Below are 12213 nucleotides of genomic sequence, written 5' to 3'. Positions count from 1 at the left end.
TAGTCCTTGGAAATGTTTGACATTCATTCCATCACCTATGACATATTAGGAGATTTCAATATTCACATTGATTTCCTTTGGAATTCTCTCTGAGAAGTCAATCCACTCACTTCATATGACCCAATTCTCCTGTGTATTCCACCTAAGGCAGCCAAACCTTTTGCCCAAAATTGTTTCTTCTTTATGAACTTAAATATTCAAAGTCCCTTTTCTGATTGTGTTCTCTGCTTCTGTGTCTTGATTTCTGTGTGATGCAGAATATGCTCCAAAGACTATTTTTAATCATTCTGGTGATCTCCAGCCCTTCCATTCTTCCTTTTTTATCTAACCTTTCTATCTCTTATTGTTCCATCCAGACCTTTCAGCCCTCATTTTTCACCCAGTCCTTCATCGCTACTCTATCCATACTTTACTCACTTCATCATCTTGACTCTATTGTTAATCCTTTATATCACCTCTGCCTTGATATTAGGAGTTCTAAATATGCACTTTAATGTTCCCTCAAGTTTCTTAATCTCTGTATCCTTTAGTTGCTTAAGCTACCTTGACTTACTTCTCTACTCTACAGAGATATATCTTGCCTTGATGCTGCCTTCACCCACAAGTGCCCCATGTTTTTTTATCAAAACCTATTGCATTCCTTTATCTAAACATAACTTCATATCATCTCACCACTCTATCCCTTTCAGTCTTAAGCAGTCATCTTCAAAATATCTCCACCCCTTATTATTTTCCCAATCTATCACTCCTGCCTTGATGTAGTTTTCTGCCTTTTCACAGTCTTGACTTTTTAGTTAACCAATTCAATTCTATACTAGCATTTACCTGTGAATCCCTTGCCTCATATCCTTTCTATGCTCATAGTTTACCAAACCCTAACACTGGATTATTCTCCTCACATGTTTCCTCTGCTCCCACTAACATCAACAAAGATGGAAGAAGAAAATGCAGAACATGTTCTACAGAACAGAGATTAAGGAAAAAACAAAAGGAGTTGACTGGATCCACTATAAGTAATTTCAACTTGGGCTTCAACAAAGGAAGCCAGTCCTTTTAAATAGACTGTTCCAAACCTATTTGGTGTATTTTTTCTTCTTCAATTCTATCACACAATTTCCATACCTCTCCAAAGCAGAGGGCTTCTCATAGTTTCACTGAGAAGATGGAGTCCATTCACCTTGTGTTCCATCTTTTTCCTCTTCTTTATATCCCAATATCCATGAGAATCAGCTCTTGTTTTCTCTTTTACCTCAAATGATGATGAACAGTTAGTTGGCCCTTCTTTTTAACAAGGTCAAACCCTCTGCAAGTATCTTTGATCCTATTTACTCCCATATTCTCTGAAAATTTTTCCCCACAATTATTCCCCCATCTCTATGATCTTCCACCTGTTCCTCTGTTCTAGCACCTTCCTTGCTTCTATAAATATGCCTGTTTTTCTCTACCTTTAAATACTCTACTTTGATCCCACTATCCTGTCTCTTGTTATTATTCTATATATCTCCTTCCTTAAATTCCTAGAAAGAACGTTTTTCCCTCCACTTCCTTTCTACCTGCTTCTCAAATTTTTATAACCTAGTTTCCAACTTAATCAACTGAAACTGCTCTGTCCAAAGGTACCAATGATTCTGATTGTCATTCTAATGACTTATTTTTAATCATTGTCCCTCTTGATTTTTTTTTCAGCATTTTACAATTGACCACCATATCTTTCTGCATACTCTCTCCTCTCTGGGATTCCATCAAAATGTTGTTTGATGATTCTCCACATAATGCTTCTGTGTGGGTATATATGTGTTTAAGTATTGTTATAAACTCATTTTCTAAAGGCTTACCAAAATATCTTGGGAATTATTATTGTTAATATTATTACTATGAGCATTCTAAATGGAACATTTATGCAAATGTTTTGATGATCTTACATCGCCTCCCAAAGGGTACTACCTCCACCAAGGCAGATTAATCTTCATTCCATTGCTTTGGCCAAAAAATTCACCATACTATGATAAACCTGGTAATGAGTTTCCTTGATCTTATCTAGGTTTGTCCTTGGAGGTCAAATTCTCAGACCATTACTAGATTCATATCTGAACTTGTTCTAGTTTGGTAAATTCTTCAGTATTTTGTTCTTAACTGGCATAATCTTTGAGAAGTCATCATTATAAGCATCCCTTGGTGATCTGGAGAAGTCAGCAGTTAAGGACTTTGGTTAAAGGAAGAGTGTTTTTATGATTACCATTGAAAAGAAGCCACTAGGGAAGAGCATTCTGGGAAGATGGCCAAGTAGGTCAGAAAATTTCAAGCTCTCATGATTTTTCTCCACCAAAAGAGATAAAATAGTGCCTCTGGGTGAATATAGAGCAGTGAAAACAAATAATATTGGGGAAGAACAGGAGTCCTCTATGGATAATCAGAGAAGATCTGAAGAAAAATTTCAGGACTAGATTTCCCCCCAGAGAAGAATAAACACCTCCAGGCTAAGGTCCACTTTAACAACAAGCAGCAAGCCCTGAAGTTAGCTGGGCTGGGAAGCTGCCTGGGCCCTGCCACAGAAATTTTTACCATAGGGACAGCGACTGGAGTTGGGCATTTGACCTGGGGAAGATCTAGGGAAGTTCTGCCAAGGAACACCAGACTGAGCTGTAAGGTGGAGAGAAGGAGTAGGATGAGAAGGAACCAGCATGTGCCAGTGAGTGCAGAAGCAATGGGGCCGGGAATCTACTGTCTGTGGGCATTTTCAGGAGCCTGGATGTCTTGATTTGAGTTCAGATCTTGGTTGTGTTTGTCCTTCCCTCTCAAAGAGGACCATGACATCAGGGAAATGATGACATGACTTGTAGTTGACATTGATTCAAGTGAGGAGGGCTGTGCAAGGTCACCAGCCTCACTTTCTCCTCCAGAGCCATCTGAGTCCAGTGGCCTGATATTCACCAGGATGACTGCTGATGACCCAGGATGCATTGGGAGACCCTGGCCCTTTTAGGCTAAGGTCTTTTCAGGTTCTCACTTTGAGTCAGTGAATAGGTCTCTTTAAGAAGTTAATCAAGGAATCAGCCCTTTAATTGAAAACTCAAAAAAAAAATCAAATTGAGAAGGGAAGATCCTCAGGGTTCTTGGCCAAAAGAGAAACAGTTACTGCTAGGTATTTACTCTGTGCTAGGAGGGCTCAAGAAGAGAAAACTTAAGAATAATTGGACTATCTGAAAGTTCTGATAAAAAAAAATCTTGATTCAATAGTACAAGAAATTACTAAAGAAAAATTGTCCTGGAGCATTAGAACAAGAGGGGAAAATGGAAATAGAAACAACCCACTGATCACCACCTGAAGGTGATCCTACAAGGAAAATTCACAGGAATACTATAGTTAAAATTCTGAAACCCCCCAGATTAAGGACAAAATATTATAAGCAACAAGAAAAAAATTTACATATGAGGGTATCACAATTAGAATCAGACAAGACCTAGCATTGGCTACACTAAAAGATTACAGGTGTTACAACACTATATATCAAAGAGCAAAAGAACTGGGCTTCTGCCAAAAATGTCGTACCCAGCAAAGCTAAGCATGACTCTGAATGAATAATAAAATGAACATGTGATCAACTGTCAGACTTTTAGGATTCTATTAAAAAAAAAACAAAATCCTGAACTCAATAAAAGATTTGACATATAAGAGCCAAGAGAAAGACAAAGTACATACCAATGACCAATTACAAGGGACTGAATAAAGACAGAATATTTACCTTTTATGTGAGAAAAATGTAAAACCTATGTCTAGTTACTAGTAATTAGGTAGCCTATAAGAATGATTGGGGTAGACCTGAGAATAATATGATATTATAAAGTAAAACCATAAAGAAAGTAAAACCATTCAAGAACAGTTCAAAGGGTAGTTATTTTATAGAAATGAGGTACAAGAGGAAGAACCAATACAGATGAATGAGATGGGGGAAGGGTGGTAGCTCTGGTAACCTACTTTCATCAGGAATGGGTTTAAGAGGGGAAAATACATTTATATCTAAAAAAGTATAAAAGTCTTCTAAATTTAAAAAGAAATAAAACTGTAAGGGGATAGGGAAGAGAGAGACGATAAAGGACAGATCTTTAGAGGGGAGGAGGAAGGAATGGGTTGAAAGGGGGCACAAAAGGGTGTTAAGATTTAGGGGAATGGGAGTGTAAGGGAGGGATTGCTGGAGTGGGGGTTGGTTAAGTAATAGGAGGGCAAGGTACCAGGTAGAAGCAAAGTAAAGGAGTTAGGAGAAATAGGAAAAAAAAAAGATATACACAAACATAAAAAAAAGATTAGGAGTAGAATCCCTTAGGGAAAATACATGTTTATGCATATATGCATGTATGTATGTATGTGTATACATTTATACATGTTGTATGTATCAATACCTATATATAAATATATCTATGCTCAATTGTAGCCTTTAAGTGGTGGGTGGACAAGGAAGGAGGAAAAAAGAACAAGGTAAAAAGTGTACAGAGGACAAAAGAAAACTTACAAGGAAGCAAAGAAAAGATGGACAGCTTTCAAGATAATACATAGTACTTAATATATAGGCTTTCTTAAAATAAGTTATTGCTATATATTCTGAATCCTCTCCTATGTTCTGCTGTGCATATGATGTCTTTTTTTCTTTTCCTTTTATATTTATGTTTATATTGTTTCTTTTTATCTTCTTATATATTTAAGTTTTAGTATTTGTCTATTTTTTTTAATTTTTAAAAAAGGGAAAGAAAAGTAGCTGCTAAAAGTAGCAGCTCAGGCATCAATAGAAAATCAAAATGAAAGATACACTTCCTTTGGTTTAAGAATCCTTGGATCCATTACCTCATGGAAAAAAAATAGGATATCTCTGTGTAAAGATGCCTGCTTGTGTTTGAATGTCACTGCTCAGTCAGCAACAACATTGTGTTAACCATTACATAAATGGTGATCACACAAGAGAAAGCTTTTAGGATCATTCCTATGTTTTCATGTTTATATTGGTATTCATTGCTTATTTCAAACTAGTGACGATCTTTGCTCCTCATTCTTTTCCTTTTGTGACCTACCTAATTTCTCTAAGGTACAATAAGATTTCTTTTCATTGCCTGAACAACCCATGCTGCTAAAACCTTGTCTTGTTTAAAACGGTGAAAATATTCATCCTCTGGTTAAGTTTCATTTAAGACAGTCTTTGGGTTAATGGAACATAAACATGTAACATTTTTTCCTTTTGATTTTCTATAGTATGTTAAAAAATATTCCTCAAATTTGCAGCAACATACATCCCTGTCAAATGAAGATAATAATTTACATTTATATAGAACTTTACAAGTCACAAAGTACTTTCACAGTCAAGATCTCATTTGATTGATTAGAAATATGGTCAGATGTATTAAGTCCAGGAAGAAAAAATGGATGGGGTGTTTGTATTTTCTTATAGCTATAGGATTATTAGAATCTGTAGATTTTTTTTCACTCAAATTGTGAAGTTGTTACTACAGTAATTATCACTCTTATCTCTTGACACTTTAGTTAAACATTGAAAGTCCCATTTCTGATAGTGTCCTCTGCTTCTGTGTCTCTTGATATGTATGTGATGCAGAATATTGTCCTAAGACTACAGCTTTTACTAAACTAAGCTAACCTACCAAGCCACTCTCCTTTATATAATATCAGCATGCATGGTAAAAACTCATAGATATAAGCTTAAATTTTTTAGCATGTCCAACTAAATAAATTTTGGAGGGTTATTATTTGAAATTTTATGTAAAAATAGTGTAAAGCAAAAATAATTATTTTTAAAGTTTCCAGCAAGTTTATGTCTATGTGCAACCTTGATCCCATTCCATTCTATCTTCTCCAGCGTATTGTCTAGCATGTCATTCTCAATCTGTCACTAATCTTCAATCTGTCTCTATATATTGGTCATTTTCCCCTAGTTTCCCCATGTACATTTTACAAACCATAATACTTTAAAAGATGTATGATTTCTGAAGCCAAGTAACTCTGTGTACCCAAGCAGAATACAATACATAAAAAGCTCTAAGGGTCAAAAACAAATCAGCACTTATTGGCCAGGGCTCAAATAAAGAAATTCTTTGAACTTATTTTTTAACTAAAATTTTAACAAGCATTTAATAAGCAGCTAGTATATTCCAGGAACTGTGCTAAGCACTTTACAAATATAATCTGATTTTAGTGTCACAAAGACCCTGAGAAGTAAACTCTGTCATTACGCCCATGTTATTGTCATTTAGTCATTTTTCAGTCAACTCTTTGTGAGCTCATTTGGGGTTTTCTTGGCAAAGATACCGAATTGGTTTGCCATTCCTTCTCCAGCTCATTTTATACTTGAGAAAACTGAGAAAAACAGAGGTTAAGTGACTTGCCCAGGTCACAGAGCTAATAAGTGTCTGAGGCCAGATTTGAATTTAGGAAGATAAGTGCCCAAGACTTTATTCATTGTGCCAACTAGCTGCCCAATCCCATTTTACAGATGAGGCAGAGCTAAAGAAACTACTAGGGTCAGTTCAGGTCTTCTTGACACCAAATCCATGGCTTTCTCCACTGTGCCACCTGCTTTTAGAAACAGAACTCTTCGATTACTCCAAAAATTAAGTCTTCCCCAAATGGTAAAAGCTGGTTTCATATTGGTGTGATCTTTTGTGAACTAGGGTCATCTTACATAATGAAACCTGAGAGTAAAACTTTAGAAAAGTAATTTCTACTTGATTTACCACTAAAGAGTAACCATTTTGCAAATCCTAAACTGTGTTAATAATTAACTTTATGCTAATATAAATAATAATGAAAGATGAGGTACATAAGTTCTACAACACTAGTGTTTACACAAAAGTTGGAATTAAGATAACAAGATTTTTTTCTAATCCAATCTAAGCATTTATTATTAATGTCAACTGTGAGGAAAGAACTGTGGTAATTAGTGGGGATACAAAGACAAAAAACATCCCTTCACTCAAGGGGAATAATTGTCTTTTAGTTATAACAGAATGAGATTATCTAGCAGAATGTTTTCTTCTCTAATCATTTCATTCCTATCATATAATTTTGGCATTCAATATTTGGTGGAACAACACTATCCAGCACTATTTAACCTGTGTACAAAGATAAGGAGCTGATTTTTTTCCATTATTTGGATTTCGCTGCACAGCTAGGGACAATAATTCTATGGACAACCCAAATTCAAGAAATATCATTGGCAAACCAGCCTATAGACTTAATTCATGACATTTCCTATTCTTTGTAATGAGAACTCTTTATAAACAACAATTCTAGAATTTAGCTCTTTAATTTCCCAGAAATCTTCAAAATCCATCTTAACAATCAAGATAAATGCCCACTGGGAATCAGGTTTAATGAAAGTAACAGTAACAAATCATACTAGCACCATTATTGTAACAACAACAAATTAAAACCACAAACAAAACCTCAGGATTTCTTACTTATCTAAGCATATAATTTTGATTCAACTATATTCACATGGAATTAATGCCAAGTTGGGACTGTAAGATATTTCATATACTCAGATATCTTTTCAATTGTCTGCAAAGCGTATTGGTTCTTACCTCATGAGAATCTCATTTCTATCACTGTTATTCATTACAATCAAGACACAGATTTGACTAAGGACTGGGCAATTAAAAAATCCTCTTATTTCCAAGGTATTACAGAACTCTCATACCTCCAGAGTCCTTTTGGATTCAATACTTCAGTTGGACCTCTGAGAAACTTAATCTGTCTCTATTTTTATGTCACTGGACTCAGTTTTTCAGACAATAATACTCCTTTACATATTTTAATTTCAGGGACATGGACAAATTCAGTTTGAATGCAAAATCATTTCAAACTCAAATCCTGTAGGATTATAAATCTTATTGCTCCTATTCATTCAATGCCATTACACCAACACCTGAGAAATATATCTGTTCATTGGAGAAGTCATAATAATATTGACATTGACAGTCGAAATTACTTAGAAATCTATTCCAAAGCAGAATGAGAGCTTCCCATGGTACACTCAGACACTACCTTTTCAGCTGAGGACTATGTCCTATTATTCTTCAAATATTTGAAACTATTTGCTAAGATTTTTCTGCACTTCTCCTCTCTTCTTCCACATCCCACATAGCTTAGATATCTTCTCCCATTGTCACCCCCTTCACTCCTGCCTCAGAAGAAGAGGTAGCCCTTCTTAAAGCAAACCCCCTCTACATGCACCCTTGATTCAGTTCTAGCCACCTTCTCATCAGCTTACCTTGTTTATCTTCAGCATTATCTCTCTAATCTTCAATGTCTCCTTATGTGGTGGCTGTAGCGCAGATGCCTACAAAGATCTGTAGTTTCCCCCACTATTTAAAAACAAACAAAAATATAATGCCCCAAAATCCCTCACTTAATCCATCCAATTCCATCAGCCATCATCAAATATCAGTCCTCTTCTTTAAGCTTAAAGTCATTAAGAAAGATATCTATGATAATTAGTTTCACTTCTCTCACTAATTTTAACACCTTTGAAATCTCTCTTTTGACTTAATTCTTCAACTGCTCGCTCCACCTGCCAAAGTTTACTTAATTACCAAATAATGGCCTTCTCTCAATCCTTGCTGACCCCTATGCAGCTTTTTTCAGTGTTGATTACCCTTTTCACCAGGATACTCTCTTGCTTCTAACTTTCATCACACTACTTACTCATGGCTCATGTCCTATACATCTAAGGACTCCTTTAGTGTCTTCTTTGATGGTTCCTCATTCATACCATGCCCGCTAACTATGTGTGTACCCTCAATCCAAGGTTCTGTCCTGAGTCTAATTCTCAACCTATACTGCCTTGATTAGAGATCTCAAACTATTAATGGTTCAATTATCACCACTATAAAGATGAATCTCAGATTTATTTATCCAGCCCTAATCTCTCTGTGAGCTTCAATCTCACAATACCAATTTCTTCATGTACATTTGGAACCGGAAGTTCCATTGTTATATCACATGTAATAAGTCCAGAAGTTAACACATCTTTAAAAAAAAAACTTTCTTCTCTTCCCAACTTCTCTATTCCTGTAAAGCACACCACCATCCTTCCAGAATTGAAACTTCATGTAACGCCTACATCACCTCATGATTCAATTAATGTAATGGCCTTCCAATTGTTCTCATTGTCTCAGTTTTTTTGCCTACTCCAAATCAACTTCCATTCAGTTACCAAAGCGAATTTCTTCATGTATGGATTTGACCATGTTAAACCCTATTCAGTAAAATCCAGAGGCTACCCATTACTTCCAGAATCAAATAGGGAAACTCTGGTTTCTAAAGCTCTTCACAAACCAGCATCTTATTACATTTCTAGTCTCATTATATTTTACTCTCCTCCACATATTCTATCACCTAGCAGCACTGACCTTCTTGCTATTCCTCATGTAAGATATTTTATCTCCATCCTCCATTGCCTTGTCATGACTACCACCAGTACCGGGAATGTTCTTCCTCTACACATCTGCCTCTTGATTTCTCTGGCTTCATTTCAGATTCATCTCAAATCCCACTGTCTGGAGACATTCTTATCTAGTCCCATCCATTGCTATGGCCTTTCCAATGAAATTTCCTCTTCTTTACAAGGTCTATGTCTTTTGTGTACAATTTCTTATACATTTTCTCTCCCATTTGACTCTGACCTTTTTGAAAGCAGGCACTGTGCTTTTGCCTTTCTTTTATCTCAAGTGCATAGCACAGGGCCTTCATATCATAAGTTTAATATATGCTTATTTAGTGACTGACATCTATTGTCTTATTCCTGGATCATTTTACTTTCATAGGTTATCAGTAGTTTGTCCCTACCCATAGTTGTTGCTGAGTTGTTTTTTTTTTTCAGTCGTGTCTGATTTCTTGACCCCATTTCGGGTTTTCTTGGCAAATATGCTGGAATGATTTGCCATTTCCTTTTCCAGCTCATTTTATACATGAGGAACTAAGGCTAATAGGGTTATGAGACTTGTCCAGGGTCACAGAGCTAGCAAGTGTCTGAGGCAGACTTGAACTTAGGAACACAAGTCTTCCTGACTTCAGACTGGGCACTCCTTATGCTGTGCCACCTAGCTACCCCTTACCTTACTTGTAAGATAAACGAGGCTGAGAAATGGTGAGTGATGACCAGGAACACACAACTAGCAAGCATTTGAGGCTGAAGTTGAATTCAGATCTTCTTGAATTCACATCGAGCCATCTATCCCTATTTTACCTAGGTAGCTGTTTTCCACAGATGTTCATATAAGGTGAAACTACATCGTCATGTAGAGTTCACACCATCCAGTCACTTTTCCATCAATTTATTATGGCCTATGAGAGGGAACAGGGATATATCCTAATTTGTCTTTCACGGGTCTCAGGAATCTGTCTTTTGCCTTTCCTTAAACATTGACTGAGATACAGAAGACTACAAAGATAGGGGAGAGATATAATTGCTCTTCGACACTGAAATGGAGGCATATACAAATATGGTACTACACATGACAAGAAAAGAAAAATCTATAACTAGCTAGAAATGTAAAACATGCTATGGAAAATGAGGGTGAGAAACTTGAAAATGTAAAGAGAATGAAATATTTTGAGCATGCTTATAAAAAACAAAGATTTGATAAGGTGAGTGTTAGTAGAAAATCTTAGTGTAATTTGGTGATGGGAAAAGTGTTAAATATGCACATTAGACCATAAACATTGTGAGGGCAAAGTTTTTCCTCTTCCTTGTAAGTCCTTAGTTCCTAGAACTGCTCTATGAATATTTATCAAATGAATGAATTAATATGGTTTAAGTACCACTTGTAATATTTTTTTAAGATAGTGAATCAAAGCGCACTTTCTAGAGTAACAGGCATCATATAAGAGAATAAATTTCAAAATGTGGTTGGGGAAAACCTCTTAGAGGGTCCTGGAGGTCAAAACTGTTTTTATAATAATATTAATATGTTTTTGTTTCTAACCTGGTAAATATCAATATATACCTAGGGGTGTGCTGGCAGTCAGCTTCAACTGACTCTTCATATTGTTAATTTTCTATCAGAAGCATTTACACCTAAGAAATTAGCAAGTGGAACAAATCAAAGCTTGATTTATTATTTTGTTTATTGTCTAGACTTAAGAAGGTGATAGAGAAAATGTTAATTCTGCAAATTAAACTTAGAAAAAAGAAAAATGCTCTTCCTCTTCACCATCTTCGGCCGGCTTGCAGCCATGAAGGTCGAGCTGTGCAGCTTCAGCGGGTACAAGATCTACCCGGGTCACGGGAGGTGCTACGCCCGCACGGACGGGAAGGTTTTCCAATTTTTGAATGCAAAATGCGAGTCTGCATTCCTTTCAAAGAGGAACCCCCGGCAGATCAATTGGACTGTCCTGTACAGAAGAAAGCACAAGAAGGGACAGTCGGAAGAGATTCAAAAGAAAAGGACACGCCGGGCTGTCAAATTCCAGAGGGCTATCACTGGGGCTTCTCTTGCTGATATAATGGCCAAGAGGAACCAGAAACCTGAAGTTAGAAAGGCCCAAAGAGAACAAGCCATCAGGGCTGCCAAGGAAGCAAAAAAAGCTAAACAAGCAACAAAGAAGACAGCTGCTTCTGCTGCTAAGGCTCCTACAAAGGCAGCACCTAAACAAAAAATTGTGAAGCCTGTCAAAGTTTCTGCGCCCCGAGTTGGTGGAAAACGTTAATCATCTACTAAATTGGATTAAATAAAACAAAATTTAAAGCAAAAAAAAAAAAAAAGAAAAAGAAAAAAGAAAAATACAATCTCATTTCTCCTCTTCCTTGGTCACCACAATGTATACTCATGTTCTTCATCCATCATTGATTCTAGATTTGGTTTTAATCTCAGAAAGCCACATACTTTATTTACTTTTGCAAAATTAAAAATATTTAATTTCTTAAAAGTATTTTTGTAAGGCAACTTCTTAGGCACAGCAATAACTTCTAATTTGGGGGATGGGGATAGTGTTCAGTATCAGTCAGAAATGAATGGTGTGGTGACGTGTATAATAAGCATAAATAGATTTTGTGGAGACCAACCAGTCCCTGCAATAGAACTGTTTCATACAACATTTGGATATATAGCAATCAACTGAGTCTACCCTGGAAAAGATAGATAGATAGATAGACAGACAGACACATGTACATATATACACACATACATATTTATATATACATATTTATACAT

At 36.1% G+C, this 12213-nt stretch overlaps 1 protein-coding gene across 1 annotated transcript; it reads left to right on the top strand.

Moving 5' to 3' along the window:
- Positions 1 to 11219: 11219 nt before the first annotated feature.
- LOC118839429 (60S ribosomal protein L24-like) lies at positions 11220 to 11748 on the top strand. The gene has a single exon (XM_036746892.1). It carries the CDS (start codon positions 11237 to 11239, stop codon positions 11708 to 11710), a length of 474 nt encoding a protein of 157 aa, XP_036602787.1. The 5' UTR covers positions 11220 to 11236; the 3' UTR covers positions 11711 to 11748.
- The last annotated feature ends 465 nt before the right edge of the window (positions 11749 to 12213 follow it).

Source organism: Trichosurus vulpecula, chromosome 2 (genome assembly GCF_011100635.1).
Source record: "Trichosurus vulpecula isolate mTriVul1 chromosome 2, mTriVul1.pri, whole genome shotgun sequence".
Lineage (NCBI taxonomy): Eukaryota > Metazoa > Chordata > Mammalia > Diprotodontia > Phalangeridae > Trichosurus > Trichosurus vulpecula.
This window is presented reverse-complemented; position numbering and strand designations above follow the sequence as displayed.

What these genes read in the sequence shown, in the direction of transcription:
- LOC118839429 (XM_036746892.1), top strand. Translation starts at nt 11,237, where the DNA reads ATGAAGGTCGAGCTGTGCAGCTTCAGCGGGTACAAGATCTACCCGGGT.